Source organism: Lycorma delicatula, chromosome 4 (genome assembly GCF_047948215.1).
Source record: "Lycorma delicatula isolate Av1 chromosome 4, ASM4794821v1, whole genome shotgun sequence".
Classification (NCBI taxonomy): Eukaryota; Metazoa; Arthropoda; class Insecta; order Hemiptera; family Fulgoridae; genus Lycorma; species Lycorma delicatula.
In genome coordinates, this window is record NC_134458.1 from 63,786,523 (window position 1) to 63,809,629 (window position 23,107).

The 23,107-nt window shown below is 30.6% G+C and overlaps 1 protein-coding gene across 2 annotated transcripts in view; it reads left to right on the forward strand.

The window, feature by feature from the left end:
• The window catches only part of SH3PX1 (sorting nexin 33-like protein SH3PX1), a 57,691-nt gene extending 34,584 nt beyond the window's left edge, over window positions 1-23,107 (forward strand). The window contains exons 6-11 of one of the 2 annotated variants that reach the window (XM_075363127.1): window positions 2,426-2,540; window positions 6,254-6,488; window positions 8,981-9,162; window positions 11,410-11,582; window positions 15,972-16,178; window positions 22,925-23,107. In XM_075363127.1, the coding sequence (XP_075219242.1) occupies window positions 2,426-2,540; window positions 6,254-6,488; window positions 8,981-9,162; window positions 11,410-11,582; window positions 15,972-16,178; window positions 22,925-22,969 (957 nt within the window). In that variant the 3' untranslated portion in view covers window positions 22,970-23,107. Of the gene's footprint in view, window positions 1-2,425; window positions 2,541-6,253; window positions 6,489-8,980; window positions 9,189-11,409; window positions 11,583-15,971; window positions 16,179-22,924 lie in introns of those variants that run through there. The other variant, XM_075363128.1, reaches the window with a different exon arrangement.

The following is a 23,107-nucleotide window of genomic DNA, read 5'->3' on the forward strand; positions in this document are numbered from 1 at the left end:
ACTACACTTCATTTACATTCATACATATCATCCTCATTCACCCTCTGAAGTAATACCTTATGGTGGTTCTGGAAGCTAAACAGAAAAAAAAAGAAGTCCGATATTTAGCTAATTAGATTCCAGCTTATCCATGTTTATATTTAAGATGTGCATGCTATCTTTAAAAAAAGGCACTTTTTTCCGAAAATATAACAATATTCATCTATATTAAATCAGACTAGAGAAATACTTTTGTGTAGCAATAAAATAGTTCTATGTATGAGAAATGAACTTATTGTGTTTCATTTGGTGCAATTATTAAATGACTGATTCATTTAATAGACCTCTCATCACTTTATTTAAAATTAAATTAAAATAACTTTCTTTTATAGAAACAGTATTATTATTTTGTTGGGGTTTTAAGTAATATTTATTAATATACGAGGCTCGGCTGATAAATTTTGCACATATATGCGTAGCATGGGAATGAAAAGTGATATTAGAGTGAAATAAAAAATGAATAAAAGTACAATACCTTAGCTACAAAATGCAGTATTTATTTTTCAGTATAATCCCCGTTTACACCAATACACTTTTCCCAATGTGTGACAAATTTTTGCATTCTGTCACTGAAAAATTGTGGCAGTCTTTCACAGATCCAAGTGGCCACAGCTTCCTTCACCTCATTGTCGGTGGTGTAATGATAATCTTTGAGATACCTCTTGAGATGAGAGAAGAAGTGGAAATCGCATGGAGCCAAATTCGGTGAGTATGGCAGATGCGGAATAGACTCAAACTTCAGCTTGTAGAGAGCCATCAGAGAGTTTGTGTGGTACCCATCGTGCACAAATTTTACGGTAACCCAGTTGCTTGATAATATGGCCGACTTGTTCTGTAGACATGCCTAACTGAATGACGATGCATTGCTAGGTGATTCACTGGTCACTTTGAAGCAAATCATCCACCTATTTTCAATGTTTCTCATCAGTCACAGAAACTGGTTGTCTGCTGTGAGGTGCGTCTTCAATTATCGCTTTACCAGCTTCACAATCACAAAATTTCAACGCCTACCTATTCACAGTACTCCTGTCAACAGCTTCATTACTGTAAATCGCTTTTAATTGATGAAAGACATTCATAGGATTAACGTTTTCTGCTGTTAAAAATTCGATCATTGTGTGTTGTTTTAACCGTGTTGACATATTGACTGTACTCAACTCCATTTTAACTGCTACTGAAAATAAACTGGTAAACGGATTTCAATGCATTATCACTGGTTTGTAGAGGGGGATTTTAGCTATTATGTGCTGTCACGCCCAACTCAGTAGTACCTTTTGTCTCTGTGTAGCATGCTAGTGTGCAAAATTTATCAGCCGAGCCTCGTATGTACGTATATAAACCTTTTAGTTTTCTACATCTTCATTTAATGTGTGCCGGTAATATGTGCTCAAGTAATGAATTTCCATTAATACTTTCTAAATTATTATTATTTCTTTTGTACATATTTTATTTAGTATCTGCAAATTTGCTTTTTTATATTATTTTATTTATTAATTTTTAAGTACTAGTAGGATTTTAACTACTTGTCTTTTTTTTTTAATGTAAATAATTTTGTTATGCCACTTTGCTTTAAGGTTTTAATATAGCTTTCTTGAGCCTTGCAGCCAAAATAGTCTATTATTAACATGACAGTTCCAGTTATGTTTTGTGTGAAGCAGCACACTTTTTGCTGATTTGATGCATGTTATTTGTTATCTATCAATCAGAATAATGTATATTCTTCATACCTATTATAAGTAGTACAGTGTCCTTTTTTCCTTTTTCTGTTTAGTATAAACATTAACACTCTGTGTAATTGTTGTTTTCTTGTTTTACTTCATGAGGTGCAGTAAATCACTTTTGTGATATCGTATATTATGTATTATGTGTATATATACTTGAGTGAGAATAGTATGTATCTTAGAACACAAGTGTGTGTTCTATACACAATCGTAACGAGTAAATATAAGACATAGCTTTTTATAATACCGTATCATAGTTCATTTAATATCTTCTTAAAAACAACCTATATAAAGTATTGATTTTATGGATAGAATTGGCTGTTAGATTTAAAGTCAGCTTCGGAGCTTTAAATCAGCTTAAAATTATCACCGCATGTGGACTTTCTAGCACAGGCTCACTTTATTAAAAAATGATGCTTTAGAAGCTAAAAGAGCTTATATTATTTGTAAAAGTATATGGGCTATCAAAGTCACTAAGTTTTTAAGTACAATAATATCAAGAAGCAATGGGAGTGTATGATATGAGTTTATTAAATATTCATGTAATTGATTAATATTTGACTTTATGTGAGAATATGCTTTTCTTTAAGATGTTTTATAAAGTTCAAATGAATTTGTCAACTTTTGTTTTATTTGAATTTGTTTAAAAGATTTTTTTTTTTCAGTTCAATAATATACAAGTTTCTAGGAGATACAAACATTTTGATTGGCTTCATGAGAGATTAGAAGAAAAGTTTAGCTTGATTCCTATTCCTCCTTTACCTGATAAACAAATATCAGGTAGGTTTTTTTTTTATTAAAAAAAGTAGTTTTTCTTACATGTTTACAGTAAGATAAATTTTTTGGGGTTATTTATAGGATCATTAAATATTACAATGTAATCGATTTTAGGTAAAAACCAATGTAAATCGATGCAGTGGTTTATTATTTTAAGTAAGGTAATAATTAAATATGCTTTTTTCAAATAGCTTTGTTTTACATACTTAAAATCATCATGATTCGATGCTGGAGTTCATACTAGTCTGATAAAAATACCCCTACTGTATAATCATTTCCTGTGCTTCATTTTTGTATAATTTTACTATGAATGTGATAGTTATATCATTAAAATAGAAGAATTAAAATTACAAGTCCCTTTTTCTGCTATGTTTTATGTAAATGATTACATGTGATCCTTCTAACAAAAGAAAAGCATTTTTAATATGCTGAAGGATTTTGTTGTAGTTTATAAGACTATATGTGCAAGAAATTTTAGAAAAAAGTAACTCCATTATAAAATTTAATTTCAAAATGTTACTTTTTACTACTATGAACTGTGCACAGTTAAATTCAGTCGGTAGTTAATATTAACAGTTTAAAAAAAAATTTCATCATATAATGATATATTAATTAACATGTGTTACTTGTTATTTAAAGAAAAAATGTAATTTACTAATAAGTTGCTAATAAATATAGTGTCCAGTTTTTTAACTAAATGATTTGCTGAAGTCAGGAAACCAGAGTAAAGGTTTGGGTAATTATTTGTTATTAATTATGTGAATTTGTTATTAATTATTGGGTAGAATTATTTGAATTATGTGAATTAAATGTCACATGGTAATAAAAAAGTTATTAATAACATTAGTCAAAAAAAGAAAAGTTTTCCTGTTACATACATTCAACAAGGTTTGTCTTATATTATTTTTTGTACTGATTTAAAATCTGCAAATCAAGATTGAATGGAGGGCAGGGCTTTTTAGTAACATGGACTAAAAGAACTTATTTTTTGAGGAATTATGTAGCTTATAGTATATTATCTTACCTAATTTTGCTTTTCTCCTATTATTCTTTCTTTCTAATTTTTAATCTTTGATTTCTTTTTAATTTTTAATCTTTCTTTTATTTTTCTCCTGTATTCAACCTCTGGAATGTCTGTTTTCAGTCTCCAGCAGTAATTAAGCATATGCAGGCTCCATTTTCCCCAGTAGTATGTTTTCCATCATCAATAGATATATCCTGGCAAAAGCATTCAACATTACTTATACTGGCCAAGTTAGGTGGAAAAAGTCCAAATGTGAATGTTACATCTATATTTTTAGAGATGTACTGCATCCCAGGTTTTTATAGTTTCCAAGAAATTCACTTAATAATTCTACATAGTTCTCAGCCATCTTTTTTCCAGAAATGATTTAACAATATTTTGAAGTGATACCAGTGTTGCTTTCTCAAGACTCTTTCAAAGTCAAGGTGGAGATACATATCTTTCAGATTAACAAGAGCTTGAAAATAAGATTTTTCTGTTCAGTGATGAGTGCTTCTCTCTGTGGCCAGTCTTTTTTATGTAGTGACTTTTCCTATCTTTACTGTACCACTTGCATAAGAAATAACACGAATTAATATAACCATGCTGCGTCCTAATAAATTGGTTGTTGTCTTTAGGTCAGCAACCACATATGTGCCTAGAATATTTTTCATACTATATCATTGTCAGTAAAGATTTCAGATTGTTATTGTCTCCATTTGTGCAACATAATTGAGAAGAATTGATGGTTGCTCATTTCCATTGTAAAGGGCAGCTTTCAAGCTTATTTTAGAGGAATTTTTAAACAATTGTGATATCCATTGCATATCATTGTGATATCCTAGTAAATTCAATAAAGAATTTACATTGATGTAAATTGCAGTACCCCATATTATCGGTAAGGAGAGCAAGTACAGAAATTACTGCCTAACAAGGAAAAAACATATTCTAGTGTCGCTTTCAAGGAGATTCTAGCCTTTTAACCTTGAAGCCATTTCTCTTGACTGCACTTTAAGATCTTGATTAAGATCATGAACAATATAATTAAATTCTGCTCGAGTAATTTTATGAGGTTCAGTGCTTTCATAGATCCTCTTCATTACTTTTTAAATCACCTTTCTCATTGTCAACATTTTCTTCTAAATTCCATAATCCTGGTACAACTAGAACAGGTAACTTTTCTCTGTGAGGAATAGGTTTTGTGACTGAAGGAAGACATATGAAGCTGCTTTATAATTTCACACAGAATTAAATTAGATATGAGGGGCCCAAGACTTATCCTGATTTATTTTACACCCAAAATATAGTTAAAAGTATTTTTTAAATAAGAGTAATATTTCTTCTTTGAGATTTAAAAGGATTCATCACACGCACAGCAAAAATTATTGAAATGATTTATACAACTACAAGGCGTTTTATATAATTGACCAAACTCGTGATTGTATTTTCATGAATACCAGATTGAAACCAATTCTTTGGTCTCTGTAATTTCACAATAAAAATAGTGATTGAAAAGACTGTATCAGTTATGATGTTGTTAATTATGGCTATTAATTAAATCATATTACTATATGAATTTATTTTTCCAGGAAGGAATTAGTCATAATAAGTAATTATTACCAATGTCATTCTCTGATTTAATATATATGTCACACCAGTCATTATTCCAAATTATCTACTCTGAGCCATTTATAAACATCTTCGGACATTCATATTTCATTATTAATAGAAAAATTGACTAACAACAAATCTTTGCAAGTGTTCAGTCTTAATAGAGAAAATAAATTATTTTAACACTTCTTTTTTTTCATGAGTAACAGTTACAAAAAAATTAAATCATTGTGACAAATTTAGAGGCCATATTGGATTCAGAGTAAAAAAAAAAACATAAGAATAAATCAACATTATCTGTGTAACAAAGGTCTCTTACACCTTTAGTAATAAATAACACTGTTAATCATTAATAATCTCAACTACACTATGCCGAGTAAGGAGTGATCATTGTTAGTGGTGCAGGTGATAAAATTTATTATTTTTTATTAAAACATTATTTATATACTTTTAACTATAGATCTGTAATATATTGCATCAAATATAAATTATTTAAATGTGGTATAGTCTGTTTTCCTTATCAGTATTTTTAAATGAACCACCAGATGTAGAGTAAACAAACTTATCTCTAGTAAATGGTATTATTTTTTTATATATTTAAGTTTTCTTCAGTCTTAATTGTCGTAACGTACTTCTGTTGTTAATGCAGAGTTAATGGAATATTTAAAAAGATAATTCTGTTATAGCATCCATTTATTTTACAGTTATCAGTATTATGTTACATTTATAGAATTGTATTTATTAAAAATATTAATATTATGCTAGAGCATCTGTATATGATGATTTTTTTTTAATTTATTGATCATGTGATTTTTACTATATGTTGTTTGATTCTGTTAAGGTTACTATTTTTTTCTTTATTAACATGTTTTTTGAATATAGTTTACCAGCAGAGTCAGTATGTTTACTTTTTGTAGTCAGAAATATTTATCTTTTGGTGATTTGTTAGTCTATATATTTTGCTGCTGTTGATTTCTACATGGATTTCTTTTCAGAAAAGTTTTTAGTGTGCTATTAGAAATATTTTATTTCTTTCCTGTGTGTGGTTTTAATATTTCACTGCTTTCAGTGATGTCTAACAGTAACATGAAAATTGTTGCAGGTCGTTATGAAGAGCAGTTTATAGAGCATCGCAAGAACCAGTTACAAGCATTTGTGGATGCTGTTTGTCGGCACCCTGTTCTTTCACGTTGTGCTGTCTGGGAACATTTCATTACTTGTACAGATGAAAAGAGGTGGAAGGCTGGCAAAAGAAAAGCTGAGAAAGATGAGCTGATTGGTGCAAATTATTTTCTTGCGTTACAAGCTCCAGAAAGACCGATTAATATAATAACATTGTAGGTGATGTCATATCATTTATCATTGTACTATTCGAGCATCACAGCACAGTAGTACATATTCAGATTCAAAGAACTGCACTGCTGTGTTATCTAGGAGTGCTAGATTGACAAGTCATACATAAAATCCTTTCTGAAATATTTTTGCTTTGTGGGTAGTTGTAAAATTCCTTCAGACTATTTATCCAAAGTTCTTATAACACACTCTACACTTAATGTATGTTTATTTTATTATTGAGTTTATATAACTCAATAGGTAGATTTATTTAATAGGTAGATGTAGGAGTGGAAATCCTAGTCTTTATTTGATAGGCAAAACAGCTTCATCTATAACATTCTACCTGTGGGGACTTGCTTGAACATCCACTTCTTATACAAGGGCAGTAAGGGCTAAAGTAGTTACTGAATAGACAACCTAGTTCTCATGATACCTAATGGAGTAGAAGAGATCAAGCATAAGGCAAGGGTATTAAACGATCCACTTGCAGAGGGACTGTAATTCTCTTCGGAGGGCAAGTATCTTTTTTGTCTTAAATTGGGATTATAATTATTGAAATGTATCATGGATTTTATTTGCCCATAAAATTCAAATGTATTTTAATATTTCATTTTAGTATGATAAATTTATAATTGAACTAATGTACTTTATGTCTATCACTAATAAATGGGTTTGGTGTAAAATCTACTTCCTAGAAATCACCTTAAAGTATGTTACTGATCATATTTTGTGATATATATGTATACTATTATAGTAAATTAGGTATGCCAGGAGAGCTTTTTTTGCAGAAAAGAAATTTTTCCAGTATTAAATTTTTATTTAGGAATCAGATGGCTAAAAATATTTATATGGATTTTATTGCTTTATGGCAAAGAAATACGTGCAATAAGAAAGCCAGAAAAACAAAGAATTAAGAGGGTATTTTAGATGCAGTGATTTAGGAGAATGTTAAAGAACTTTGGTGATTGTTAAAACACAAAATGTAAAGATTTTAAGACAAATTGTAGAAGGGAAAAGTTTATGTTTGGATCTCCTAAAAAGAAGGAAAGGTCAGTGGATTATACAATAAGGCATCCAGGTTTATTTGATTTGGTTATAGAGGGTGCATAAAATTTAAAAACTTTTAGGGAGTACAAAGATAATAACTCATTAAATAGACTGTTGTAAGAATGTAGGATGTATATTGTGAGATTAAAAGGTAAATACAGAACAAAAAAGGAATGGAAAATTGTATCAAACTGGTTTGTGTAATGAATAGGGGAATTTAATTTACATTTTCTGAAATTTCATAATGTTAATTTGAATACGATTCCAAAAGCCTTTTTCCTGTTGTAGTCATTTAAATCTTAGAAGCCATCTAAGTTCTACATTGTATGACAGTGTGAACTTGATCATCAGAATATGTTTTCGAAGGAGCATCTGAGTATAGAAAGTGTAAAATAAGTACAGATTTAAGTACTCGCATTTTTAATATATGCTTACAGATTTAAATTGGAATGAAATCTTCATGTCTCTAGGATTTTTATAGAATTGCCATATTGTATCATGTTTAAAAAATTTATTTGAATGTGGGACGACTGCTTGGTTGGAGATATCATGAGATTTGCACTAAATTTTAATTTTTTTGTAGTAATTAAAATATAATTCATTATAAAGAAATGTGTTCTTCATTGTTTTCATGTGGTATCTCTGTAAAAACACAGATATTATGCTAAAGATGGATTGGCATAGCTGACTGACTATCTTTATACAGCTGTGAAAAAATGAGTAATTAGTTTTATTAAATGAAAAGTATAATAGACTCAGTATGTACTTGTAGTTCATCAATTGCAGAAAATGCATTATTAATTATACCACTGTTTTATTGTTGTGACACTATTTGCTACTGATATGAGAGAAAGTGATTTAATTAATGTACAGCTTCACCTCTAGTACCTGAAGTATACTTATTTGTGGTTTTGTTGAATATTGTATACAACAATTGAAACAAATGAACTGCTACTGTATTATCTCAGTATTAGTTATCATAAATATCAGTTATACGATTATATTTAGTTATCAATAATTTTTTTTTTTTTAATGTAGGAAGAATATAATTTTTTGTGGAATTGTAACCTGACACAAAGGTTTCTGTATTTCATAGGTTTAAGTGATCAGCCAATAACTAGCTTAATATACTTATTAACAATTTTTTTCTGCTTCTCTTAAACATTGGGAAATAGTTTACTTTATAAATAATATTTTATAAGTAAATTCTATTTCTTTCTAGTTTTGTTATAAATTCTTTATTATCAGTGTTGTAGTGTCTAATGCTCTGTTTTGTTCGTCTATTTTGTAGTCAGCCATATGATTGACTGTTACAATTCTTCTGAATTAAGTTTAATTGTTTTTTAATCAAATCACATTGTTCTTATTGTTACCCTCAAGTTTTAATATTTTAAAGGTCAGATTTTGTTTTTGGATCATTATACATTGAAGCGAATTTTTGTTTCAGAGAGCAAGAGACCGATGTATGTAGTAAATTCGTTCACAATATGGATGGAGCAGTAAAACATTTAATGGCAACTTGTTTGGATCAAACAAAGAAACATCAAGGACCTTATAAAAGAGAATATCAAAAAGTTGGCCAAGCATTGTACACTTTGGGTCAGGCATTTAATATGGAGGAAACTTCAGGCAAGAATGAATTATTTGTTTATGAGGTACACATACTAATTAGTGCTGAACTCGAGCGGAGTTGGTTTAACAAAATGTTTGCCCATTTCAGAAGTAAACCTGTTCTCTTTTATTATTGTCTTTACCTTCTGTTTCTGACAGAGTAATTTGCTTTTTTTATATTAAGCTGTTATTAATAAATTTTACCCTTTATCTGTTTATTAAATTCAGTGTTGAGGAGTCTGTACTAACTTTTTCTTACAATTTGATACTAACATTTTTCCATAAAAAACTATGGTATGATTGCCGCTTGTCAGATGATGCCACAAGATTTATACTAGGTTTTTATTTTTTTGTAATTAATTATTATTTTTTGTAACTAATTATAGAGAGGTGTGCTGTTGCATCCATATTATATTTCCTAAAGAATTAAGGTGTATTAAATATCTTTTAATGTTTTTTTTTTTATTAGGCGTAATAAAGTTTTTCATGTACAAATAATTTAAACTGTGATTAAGGTGCTGGAAAATTCCCCAACAGAAATTACTTACTGTTTTTGTACTTCAATTTATAAAATATTATGTTTGGGAAGCTCTTGCATAAATTGAATGTGACTTAATGTACAAAAAAAAAAAAAAGAATTAATAATATTTAATTTTATGATTTGTGAAATTTTGGTTAAAAATGAATGGTTTTGTTGTTAATTCTGTATCATATGTTAATCTAAAAAATAGAAAATACTTTACTAACTAATAAAAATACTACATTTACATCACCGTTTTTTGAGTTGTGTAAATCTCTAAAATTAAAAAAAATTAGTTGTGAAATTGGCAAGAATTTCCTATTTAAAAAAAAAAATTGAATTATTTAAAGAAGAACAAGTAAAATATATATTTGTTTGCCATAAATTATTTAGTTAAAAGTGTAATAAAACTGAAACAAAACTTTTCTTTGAACATGAAGACGCTCATTTTTTTAATTTTTCATATTTTTGTAAAGCTATTAATTAAATTAAAAAATTATTTATCACTGCCTCCAACTTATAAAAATTTTACTTTAAAAAAAAAGGCTGTGCTCCTCTTCTGAAACTGGAGTATGTCATCAGAAAATGGATTGTTCTTTGAAGAATTCATATTTTTTTTTTTACACTTTTTATTGTATTTTTTGTTTTGCATGAAGAAATCTGTTTTATATGTACATTCAAAACACAACTTAACTTTGCATGTGCAGAGCATGATGAATTGAACAGTATGATTGTTTAATTGGTAGTAGAATCGTTTGTATTTGTATTTTTACGTGGTTGACTGGAGTGCAGATAGTAGTACAGAAATTTGTTGATTTTGAGAATTAACGGTATTAGTATTATCCTTTCTGAACATCAGGACATCCTTCAGTTTTGATTTGAAGCGTATATTGCAGTAAGTAGTAATAGTGTTTCTTTTTTTTTATTAAAAAGTGCACCTCAATTTTTAAAGAGCCGAATGTTAATTGTTAAGAACCATATGGAAGAACGTTATATGGAGACACCATAAGATGGTTGATAGAGTGCCATATTTTTTTATTAACATCTTAATATTATCATCCTTATGTTGTTATTGTGTCATAGTTAGTATATTGATTCCTTACATCAATCTGAAGGAAAACTGTGTGAAGCATTGTTAAAATTTGGTGATACATTTGAAGTCATTTTTAGTAATTTCTTTGGTTGTCAACCAGAGCCTACAAGAAGCCACAATAATAAATAGGAAGTAGTGATAGTATATTAGGGGATAGACTTTGATGGCAGCATACCCTCTTATCAAAGCCTTTGAGTTATAAAGTAATTCTTGCTTATTTATTCCAAAATTTTCTCCCCACATTGTTATAAGAGTAGTGATGGAAGTCTGTCCGACCATGTATTGCACAAATGAAGGCTGTGAAAGTATACATCAGCGCAAGAGTTGAAAGAGATACATCAGGACACGAAAGAGATCAGTCATTGTTATACACTATAAAGATCACATTAATCTGGTGATATGTAATTTAAAAAGTTCGATCACCTCCTGTATAAAATGGGATAAATTATCTATTCTTTTTTAATAGTTATTTTTTACTTTAATTATGATTTTTACTTTTAACCGAGTGAGAGTTTTGTAACCGATTGATCTGTGTGTTTAAAAGGTTATTTTAAATAAAAAAAGATCAGTTATTTTTCCAATGAATTATAATTGTAGTACAAATTGTATAAATTACTGTAATCAGTTGAATATGTTTTGCAATTTATTTTAGGATCATCAGAAAAGAGTTTGACTGTGGCAATAAAAAAAGCGGGATCAACATATAATGAAATAGGTAAACTGTTTGAAGAACAGCCGAAATTAGACTGGGAACCTCTAGGCGATGTATTACATATATTTAAAGGCATCTTAGCAGCATTCCCTGATATTCTTACTGTCCATAAGGTGAGGAAAATTACCTTTGTAACATGAGTACTACCATAATTGTTCTTTCAGTTTTGTATTTTTTAAGCATATGTTGCCTTTTACAGAAGCATGAATTTTTGTTTTGTTAATGTATAAATTGCAGCTTGATTTTGTGTCTGCAAATAATAACATTAACATGTTTACTGCTATTCAGTTCATATACATATGTATCCTGCTATGCTTAAATACTTCTTTTGTATTTTCTGTTACAGTTTATCCTATGATAACATGTTTGTATTTATCTTTTATTGAAAAAAAATTACTATGTTTGGGAAAATACTTGTGTGTATGGTGTAGCTGACAGATGATTGATAAAATTGTATACTAGAATTTATTGTGTAGTAACTGAGCTTACTGGATAAGTGTCTCCTGCCCCGGAAGTTCCTTTAACTTTTTTTCAGAAAATAAAAAGTTATATATTGTATACCTGTAGGTAGACAGTTTCAAGATACTTTGTTTCTTGTCAAGCATGTAACTAATAAATTTCAAAAACTGAATATTTTGTACATCTTAAATTTGAAGTATGTTTGAATATTTAAAAAATTCTGGCTTTGTAATAAAAGTAATTTTGTATCATTAAAATAGGATATAAAAACATTTTTCTACTTCAGTGATTATTTCGTACTTTATAAAATCATATACATTGAAGAATGGGAATAACACAAAAATTGTTTTAAAAAACATTTTAATGTGTTTACAAAATTGGTTTCGTGTATCGTTTTTATTTTGGTTTTTTCTTTTTGGTGGTTAAGTGGTATATATATATTTCTTTTATAAGTCATATTTTTATTTGAATCCACTGTTTTTTTTTAATTCTATTAGTTAATAACTATATAAAATTATTTTTATTTTCTTGAAAAGAATATAATTGAAGTCTGATAGGTCATCACAGTGGATGAAGACATGACCATAACATCGATCTAGCCTGGTTGTCAAAAATGTAAAAAAAAATATTTTCTAGTCAATGATCAAGAGGTTAGTCCCACGATAATGCGCAAAAACAAATTTCTTTATGTAAAAATCTGAAAAGATTATTTTTGTTGAAAACCTCATTGACCCTAATTAATATAAGGTAATAGCTAAAATAGGAAGAATTTCAAAATAAAGAGTTGCAGGTTTAAATGTTATGAAAACACCAAAGAACACTCATTTTAATTTATATAGTTTTGATTTTAAAATCCTGGTTGTAGTTACAACATTATAGGTTACAGGAAGTCTTGAGTTGTAGCAGTATTTCAGAAATTGCAGTAGTTATTTTATTATTACAAAATTTCAGCAACATCCAAAAAAAATTGTGGAATGTATTTGTATTAAAATAAATATTAAATTTAATCCAAATATTGAAGAAAAACAAACCATTTGACTGAGAAATTGACTTTCAGTAAAATTCTTAAAATAAAAAATTATGAAAAAACCACAAATGGAGTGCACTGCAATAAGTATTGGAGCTTTGTGGATGCTATAATATTATATGGATAGTAGAATTCATTAATCATTTTCCCTAATCCTCTGAAGAAAAAGGACAAGAAAAACCTGTAACCATAGACTTGGAGACATAGTATTTGGTACAGGTACATATCAGATTTTTCTTGGATGGTACTGTGAATTAAATTTTATAGTCTAGTTACACTGGTAATAAGGGTATTAGATTTAGTTAAAAGAAAATATACTTTTATGGTTTTGGCAAAATTAGTAAATGTTTTGATCCAGTCTTCCTCTGGATTGGTAATTCCTATCCTCTACCATCTACCTTTACTTATTCTTAATCTATCCCAGATACCATGGGAGGTGTATTGATCATCATTCTGGGAGTATCTGTAGAATCAAGCCAGCTAGCACTTTTTAGTTTGTTGTGGGACAGCCACTTCTCTTTGTGGAGTGCCTTGAAAAGTCAGTAACTCTGCTTCAGGAACTGCTCAAGAACACTTTTTCCTATTTGGGGATTGTATTAAAAAAAGTTCTAGTGGTCAAGCATCCATTCTGTGAAGCTGAATATGCTATTACTCCTAAAATTTGAAAAATACCAAAATTGTCATGATCTATGACTCCTAAAAAGTATAACTTATATGGGCCGTTTGGAAAGTTCTTGGCGTGACAAAGAAAACACAAGATTATTCACAAATTTTTTTTAATTTTTCAACAATCACCCCTCAATTTTGTACGTTTAGATAAACAATTTCCAACTTTTTTATGATCACATTCTAATGCAATTTGTCCTCTGCAAATAAGCGGTTGTCTCAGTTTTGATTTCATCATTTGAAGTGAACCTTCATCTAGCAACAAGCCCATTTATTCAGATTTGGGAGGAGGAAGTAATCACTGGGAATCAAATACAGTGCATGTGAAAGCACTTTTCAAAGCATTGATCGTGGAGTTTTGCAGTACAACGTGAGATGTGTGTGGAGGTGTATTATTGTTGTAAAAGAGCACTTTCTTTTTGGCCAGATTTGGGTGTTTAACCTGAATAGCACCCATCATTTGGTTCAGTAATTAAGTGTAATACTGCTTGTTGGTGTGGTTTTTTTTTATGATGCCTAATTTCCAGGTATTCATAAGAAACACACCAGAAGAACTTCAATAATTGTAGTCTTGACTTTTTCTGCAGATGGAAACTTTTTACTTTCCTTGGTCCTTTCACCTGTTCCCTACCACTGTTTTGATTGCTGTTTGGTTTCTGGCATGTAATGTTGAATCCATGTTTCACCTACTATTATAAAATGAAGAAACTCAGTGGAATCGCATATAAATAAGTCTAAACACCCTTGAGAAGTGTTCAGTTAAATATGTTTTAGGTCAGTTGTTAACAAATGTGGTACCCATCTAGTGGAAAGCTTTTTCATATACAAAATATCACGTAAAATGTAGCAGACATAGTCTCTGTTGAGATGTTTGTGATGTTAGCAAGCTTGCATACTTTCAGTTTGCAATCATTTAATACAGAATTGTGGATTTTTGGTGGTGATTTCATCAATCATAGTAGTCTTTGAGTGTTGCAAGCGTTCATAATTTTGAATGGATGTATGATCTGTTTGAATTCAGTAGCCCACTTTTTTATCATTGAAAATGAAGGGGAAAAATCCTTTAAAGTGTAATCTAATTCTTTTGAATAGCCTTTGGTGTTAAATGTTTTAAAACAAAGTACTATATTATTGTTCAAATTTCAATTTTATCAATTTTTCAGAAATTTCAAAACTTGTTTCCTTTATTTGATTGCCACAAACAAGCAACTAAATACACAAGCTGAAACTTTGCAGTTCTTCATGTAAAGGATCATATTTGACATATAACATAGTTTTTTGACATCTCTGTCCAGCTGGGAATTTTCTGATTGATCCTCATTTCAAAAATACTCCCTAATATATAAATTTATTCCTTGTTTCATGCAATTTAAAAAATTACCCGTTCACTTTTTCATGAGAGTAGTGTATAATCAATTTTCTGTATTTTTATCTGTTAGCCATCTTGGTTATATGATGTCACATACAATAACACAATTACAAGGACTACAGCTGATACCTCGTAACTTTATACATATCACATAATGAAGAGCTCATTCACAGAATGGTAAATGTGACGCTGTGCTCCTTCAATGATAGTTGTTTATGATTAAAATGGAATTTTAAATTATGGAATTATTTGATTTGATTTGATTTATAACGTTAATTGATATTGATAATTTTATATTAATTTTCATTTGAATTGGCTAATAAATAAAACTTATTACTAGGTGCAAGAAGTGTCCATTAAACTAAAACAAAGTATTCCATTTTAATAAATAAAACTTAGAAAAATGTGATTAACTTACCAACAGGAATGATAAATGTGACCATTACTCAATTTGAGGTTCATTAAGAGAAATATGCGTACAATTTAAAATTAAACTTTAACAAACATTAGTATTTCATTTATGGATATTTATTGCTTTTATGTTGGTTTTTTGTATTGTGCAATTAATATCTGTTATTTTTCTAATTTAAAGGTATGTACGTGTAGGTTAGTTTTGATGATGGCATAGCCTAAATGTTCTCTGGGATTGTATGTGCTGATTGTTAAATTCATTCTAATTTAACTAAATTTTATTTATTAAAATAGAATTATTAATTCCATTTCTGTTTAATTAATTCACTTTTTTTGAACTTTAAGTTACAATCTATCAAATGTTTACTAAACGTATTAGCAGATTAAAAAAATTGTCCCAAAACATCCTCCCATACATTGAACTTTTTTTTACTCCTAGTTTTCACTTAAAAAAAATCATGTATAAAATTTGATTGTTGTTGAAGAAATTATCTTTCAGTTACTCTTAGATTTAATGGTTATATATATTTTTTCTTAATTCTTAGTGTTCATGTTTTTATTTTTAATTAGGGGGCTCTTCAGAAAAGAAAAGAGTGTGAGAGGCTGACATTTGATCATAAGATGGAGCTGTCTCAGTTAGAAGAAGTGAGAAGCAGAACGGATGTTGTATCTTATGCACTGTTGGCAGAAATAAATCACTTCCATTATGAAAGTCATATTCAGATAAAAAATGCAATGAAAATTTTCTTAAGGGAGCAAATTAAATTTTATCAAAAGGTAATTTATTTTTAACTACTTTTGTATTTCTAAGTTTTATTATCTAATCTGATGTTAAATATTTTTAATTTTTATATATATATATATATATATATTTTTGGTATTCAGTCCTATGATTTGATGGCAGCAAGTCTCCAAAGTATTCTATTTTGAGCCTTCCTTTTCAGCCTGACACATCCCTCATAATCTGCTTGATATACTCCAGCCTTTCTCTCCCCTCTCCAACGATGATTCTTCCCTTCAATCATTCCCTCAACAGTAATTTGGAGGAGCCCAATGTGTCATAGTATGTGGCCAATTAGTGCATCTCTTCTCTTCATGAGAGCATTCATGAACTTTTGTTCTTCATTCATCTATTCATCTGGTTAAGTACCACATTATTTGTAACTCTGTCAATCCACCTGATCCTAACACATTTCAAGGGCCTCCAGCTTCCTTCTATCCATAGTTCTGATTGTCCAACTTTTGCTATCATACAGAACTACATTCCATACATTCGTTTCTAGAAGCTGTTTCCTTATATCCAAATTTATATTGATATTACAGAACAAGTGTTTCTTCTTGTTAAAGGCAATTCTTGCTTGTGTAATTCTCATTTTTATTTCCTTGGAACTTCTCCCATCTGGTGAAATTGTAATGTTCATGTGTATCATGAACATTTTGTTCCAGTTCACATTATCCAATGCCTTTTCAAGGTCGATAAAGGTAATATATACAGGCTTGTTCTTTTATAGGCTCTTTTGTATAACACTGATAGACAAAAAAATTTTTTGTAATGTTTCTCTTAAGTGTGATACCATCTCTTGAATTGTTTTTTGCGTACATTGCAGATCTGTAAATAGAATCTACCCTTAATTTTAAATAAATTACGCTTAAAAAAAATTAAGGGAAAATGTAGTTAAAATCTGTAAAATTTATAACTTTGCTTGGCCATACCTGTGTTAGAACGATTTCGCTGATGCTTTTCTTTTATAAATAGCCTCAGGCACATCCTGAATTAATGTTGAACAGTAATTGGCTAGCATGTTAGTATTCCATATCCTTTTATAGCAGCTTTCCATCACCAAATGTCTTTGTGAAAACATTCACCATGTTTGTACTTACATCTCTCCAAGGTTGTCCAGGAAAGAATCCAGATGTGAGCGGAGAAAATATGTTTTTAAAGACATTACATCCCATAGCTCTGTATGAAGTATTGATTAACAATATCATGGTAATTGTCGGATTTTTGTTTGCTGAGAGAAAAGTTTTGCAAATGTCTTTAAATGAAGCCCAAGCTGCACTTTCTACATTATTTAACAGCGAGTTAAATATGTCATCTTTGACCAGCTCTCTTATTGGAGGACCAACAAATATTCCTTCTTTAATTTTTCCTTCACTTATGTTCGGAAATTTCTGCCTGTTGTACAAAAATCCAGAATTACCCTTCTTCATTGCTTTTACAAAAATTTTCATTAGGCCTAGCTTGATATGGAGAGGGGATAAAAATATTTTGTTTTGGGTTCAACTAAGGGCTCATGAATAATATTTTTCCCATTTGGAGTTAAGTTGTCTCGTTTCTTCCACTCTTTGGTAACGTGATGTTTATTCCTAGCTCGGCTGTACCATTCGCAAAGAAAACACATGTACTTAATATTGCATAACTGCATAACTGCATGCCTAAAAAAAATAGCTATAACTTTCAAATCACCACATATGTTGCAGCTGTGTTTTTTATAATTTATTTTTACAAGAATGTCTCATCATATCTTATGTCTCTTTCAAATAAATACCATAAGCGATTAGTATCGAAGGATATTTGTTACCATTGTGTAGTAGAACCACTTTTTTAGACTATACTTGGACGAATCTATGAAAAGGCGCCAGTCCTCAGGTTTATGAACTTTTCCTAAGTGCAACATAAGCTCATCAGTATTTGTGCAACAAATCCAAATTATTTTCATCAATAAAGTACTGAGAAGTTTTTTTTGTTGGCTTCGAAAGCCCAACATTTTTGTATTTTTATGTAGTAAATACCAACCTTGCACTCTTGATCCTAACAAATCAATTGATTTTTTTTGATAAATTTAAATCCCTAACCAAACCATTTAATTCACCTTGTGATATAAGATTGTGGCTTATTGTAAGGTAATTCAAAATCAAAATCATTGTTGTCTTCTTTAGTACTGCCTGATCTTCATCACTGCTTTTGAAACATACATTCACAGGTGGCTCAAGAACAGGAGTAATTTCACTGTGAGGTACAGGCCTGATTGCAGATTGCAGTGAAGGATATTTTACAGTATGTTTAGATTTTTTAGAAATTCTAGACACATTAAACAAAAGTAACAGTCTGTTACATGATACTTTGGTTCACACCAAATCATAGGTACATATGTCATAATATGTGACTATGATATGATTTAATTCTTTGTCTAGTATTGTTTATTTTCAGCTTACAAATTATGTTAACAAAGTTAAACAATAAAAAATGGGCTAACAAAATACAATATAGAAGCTTAAAATTCTAACTATACGTTGAAAAACGAAAAAAATCTTTTAATTAAAATTTAAAAATTTTTCAAAATTGCTGGGTGGTAGAAAGATTCTGAGTTCATATTCGTTTTCAGCATCAAAAAACAGGTTAAAATCATGTATCGCATGTTAGGAAACAGAAATTATGTTTGTCAGTGTAATGTTAGTACTCAACTCATGCATCTCTTCCTCTTCTGAAGCCAAATTGATCTTCACTCAGGATCATGTCAAATGTCTTCTCTATTCTTTGCAATATTATAGATGTTAAGATTTTGGATGTATGAGTAATTAGACTTATTGTGCGAAAGTCTTCGCATTTCATCGCCCTTGCTTTCTTTGGTATCGGGACCATCCACATTTCTCAAAATCTTTTGGCATTTTTCCTGTTTGATACAATTCAACAATTGTAAGCCACATTTAAGATTAAAATAGTGCAAGTTAACATTAAAAAAAAGAAGCGTGTCAGTTGAAGAAAATAATGCAGTAAAAACTGTTTTAATCCTTTTATTGGAATAAAGAGAAAATGTTATAAATGGAAAAAGTTTTATTAGTGTGAACTGTAAAAATCAGTTGTTTTTCAGCTTAAAAAACAGCAGAATCTAATTTTACCCATTATTTTACTATCCCAAACCTCTTGATGGCAGGATGTGAAAATAAAATTGTCAAAATCGCTCAAATTAGATGGCATTAAATTCACTGTTTAGTCATCTTTGTGACTGGTTTTATTATAAGTGATTAAATATTTACTAACTTTGTGTTTTTAAATGTGGTTAGTATATTACTGTGTCATATGATGTCGTAGAAAGCCATTGCAATTTCATGCTTGGATGACTGAATGATGATTTTCATAAATTTTCAATTTACTATTTTTATCCAAGTTAGAGTAAAGAATTTGCTAGTTCATGAGGTTATGGCTACTCGGATGAATGCTGGTCACTCCAATTAGACAAAAGCCTTTTAAATGTCTCATGAATTACTCTCCTGTACCGCTTTTACCTTATGAATACAGATGAATGAATTAACTTTGTTAGTCAAAACAGTTAATTAGTGCAAATATGTTCATTTCCTTGAACAATTTTGAAAACAAGTCAATAATCTGCATATAGTTTCTGTGTGATGTCACTAGTTCTTTTATATTTATCTTAAATATTAAAATTATTGTAAAATAAATTTATATAAACTATTATTATTAATAGTAAAATTTTTGTAAGAAAGAAAGTTGTTACTATAACTGAATTTCTTTAGGGGTTGGCGTCCCCATAGCCCTAGCCTCTGCAGCTTTTCTTCCCACTACACCCAGAGCAGCAGAATGCTTTACGTTATACATATACACTACACCAAGAACACTAAACAAATTACAACTTATACCATACACAATTACACAGCAACATTCTACAGTATTTCCTCTTTCACTTACACTTGGTGGCATTGCGTTACCTTACAAAATGCAACTGTAACTCAAGGTGGAAACTATTGTGCCGGTGGGTGAATGGCTCTATGCAGTGAGTCTCAAACGATGTCCTCTGGGCATGTGGGTGAACCCAGTTGTATTTAGCTCTAGCTCAAGTACATGTGTGCTCTGCTGGAATGTCCCATTACATCACTGGGTCTCATGGGACCAAAATTACTGGTCCACAAATAACTCGTATGATGTTTGATGGGCCACCAACCATCATACGAGTTATTTGTGAGATTTCAGATGGCCCATCTGAAAAAACCACCAATGTTAGTCTTGTGAAGAGGCCTCGTTCACTGTTGTCTGACAAGGATAATAGTCATGCTGAAGATAGTGCATTAAAATTCTTATGCATTAAGTCTTAAATATAAAAATATTGATTCATTGTTCTCCAAAATAATTAGGAAGGTGGCTCCCTCCATAAGGTCTTGCCTTTCTTGATAAACAAAGTTTATGTTTAACAGGTTCAAGTGGTTCCCCGAAGAACATCAGAAAATTACGAGACTGATTGAACATTTAATGACGAGCAAAGTTGATCTATCTTATGTTTCCGTAATATGGGTAGTATAAATATAAATGTGGAATGTCACAAAACTCTAAAGACGAACCGAGGAGTAATTTTTTTTGCCAAGACCTTTGGATATGGATATCACTGAAATAGCTGATGAGCTCGTCCCCAAGATGTTGTAGAAGTAAAATGTATAATGAAGTGGCACAGTGGATTGGAAGAACAAACACCTTCTCTTATTTTGACTTTTAACCTTCCAGTACCACCAGAAAAGATAAAAGTTGGTTACTTTCAGTTTGAGTACGACCTTTCATTCCCAACCCATGATGATGTTTCAAATGGAAGGCTACAATGACACTGACTGTCAAGAGGATGAAAAATGTGCACACTGCAGTAGTTCACATAGCTTGCTCTTGAGATTGCCCAACTTTTAAAGAAGAAAGGTAATTCTCAGAATCTCTACAAAGCAGAAGCTGTTTTTTCCAGCTGTACGATGAGAATATTACAAGACATTTAACTTAGGGAAAGTAGCTAAATCCAATGTAACTTTTGCCACTGCTACATCAAAACAAGCTCCTACAAATTCAGATAATCAGCAGTGTGGATTCTGCAGTGAGCTAATAAAACTTGTTCAAATGCTATCTGATCAAGTTGCTTCACTTACAGCCACTATTTCAGAGCTGACTAAGATAAACAAAAAGTTAGTCACAGTTAGTGAAACAACAGTGGTATCCTTCTGAAAGTTCCTGTCCCCAAAGTTTTACCTACTTGGGCAGGAGTAAACACAGCTGGCGGTAAGCCATCTAATAAGCTCCCTGTTAAGGAATCCCACATAATCACTCCCTCTAGGATGACATCTGCAACTTCCCATCCTTCAAAATCTCCTCCATCACCTCATTTACTAGAGGATATGGTTAAGAAACCGCCTGATCCTAGGACATCGGAGTTCTTTAAATTCAAAAATATGAAAAAGAAAAACCGGATCACCTACAACTAATTTTTTTATATATTTGCCTGCAGTACTGTATCTATAACTACCTTTACTTATGAACATTATTCAGTGGAACGATAGAGGTCTTCGGTCCTGTATTGAAGATTTTAAGAATATTGACGTGTGCACATGAACCACTAATAAATAATGTGCTTCCAAGAAGTGCATCTTCTATCACAAGATGCTGTAACACTCAGAGGCTATTTCTGTGAGAGGTACGACTGTCTCATAGACAGAGAAAGTAGAGGAGTTGCTATTTTCATGCGAAATGAGGTGCCAGCTACAAGGATACTGCTATTTACCCTCATTCCTGTTGCTGTGAAGGTCTCTATCCCCTTTAAATTGCATATCTGCAATGTGTATCTCACTGAACTCTGAGTTCAGTGCTCTAGAAATGTCAAATTTCCTCGTGCAAATCTCATCGCCGTTTTTAATAGTAGGAGACCACCATATTTCTTGGGGCTCATCATTTCGATTCTCTTGAGGAAATACGATAAATGGGATGAGACAAGATTTGGATCATTATCTACTGAATGATGGGTCACACACATTCATGTCCTTATCATCATCTGGTACATTGTCTAACATCGACTTCTTATGCTCACCATGTTTACTCCCTGCTTTTAATTGGTCTGTTTGTGATGACCTTCATAGCAGTGACCATAGGCCAATTATTATTCCTTTTGGTGTCGACTGGAGGTGAACAAAAGGCCACGGAGATGGATTGTTGAAAAGGCAGATTGAAATGACTATCATAAAGCCTTCCCATCACACTATGATGACAGTGCAGATGTCCTCGATCAATATACCTCTTTTACATCCCTGATACTTGAGGATGCTAATAAGTATATCCCACAAACATCAGGAAACCCTAGACGTCCTTCCATTCCTTAGTGGAATGATGATTATCAGAACGCTATTAGCAAATGATGGCAGGCACTATGCAAATTGAACCGCAGGTCTACAACTGAACATCTAAATTTGTCATTTGGCACCCCCCCCCCCCACATACACTCACAGAGAGAGCGAGAGGGGTGAGAGAGAGTAGATAAATCTTATTACTACAAAAATTGTTTTGTGGCAGAAGAGTTTAAGAATTGTATGCTGATTTCTTTGCAAGTATGTGTCGTGAATAAAAGGAATCGACACCTTGTGGTAGCAACATGTTATGTTAACTAAAATAAATAGCATTCTGAAAGCAGCATTTTTTCTATTTATCTGTTGTGTTTTTTCTTTGTAATAGTGTACTTTTATGTATATTATGTTGTTTGTTTCAGATTGTTGATAGATTACAGGAATCATTAGGAGAGTTTGATGACTGATGTTCCTTATTTATTTATTTTAAAATAAATTACAGCTCAGTTGCAAGAGCTGAATTACAATAATGCTTTAATTATTAGTACTATTATTATTATTATTGTTATAATATCACTATGGTAAATAAAATTTATGTTAATGAA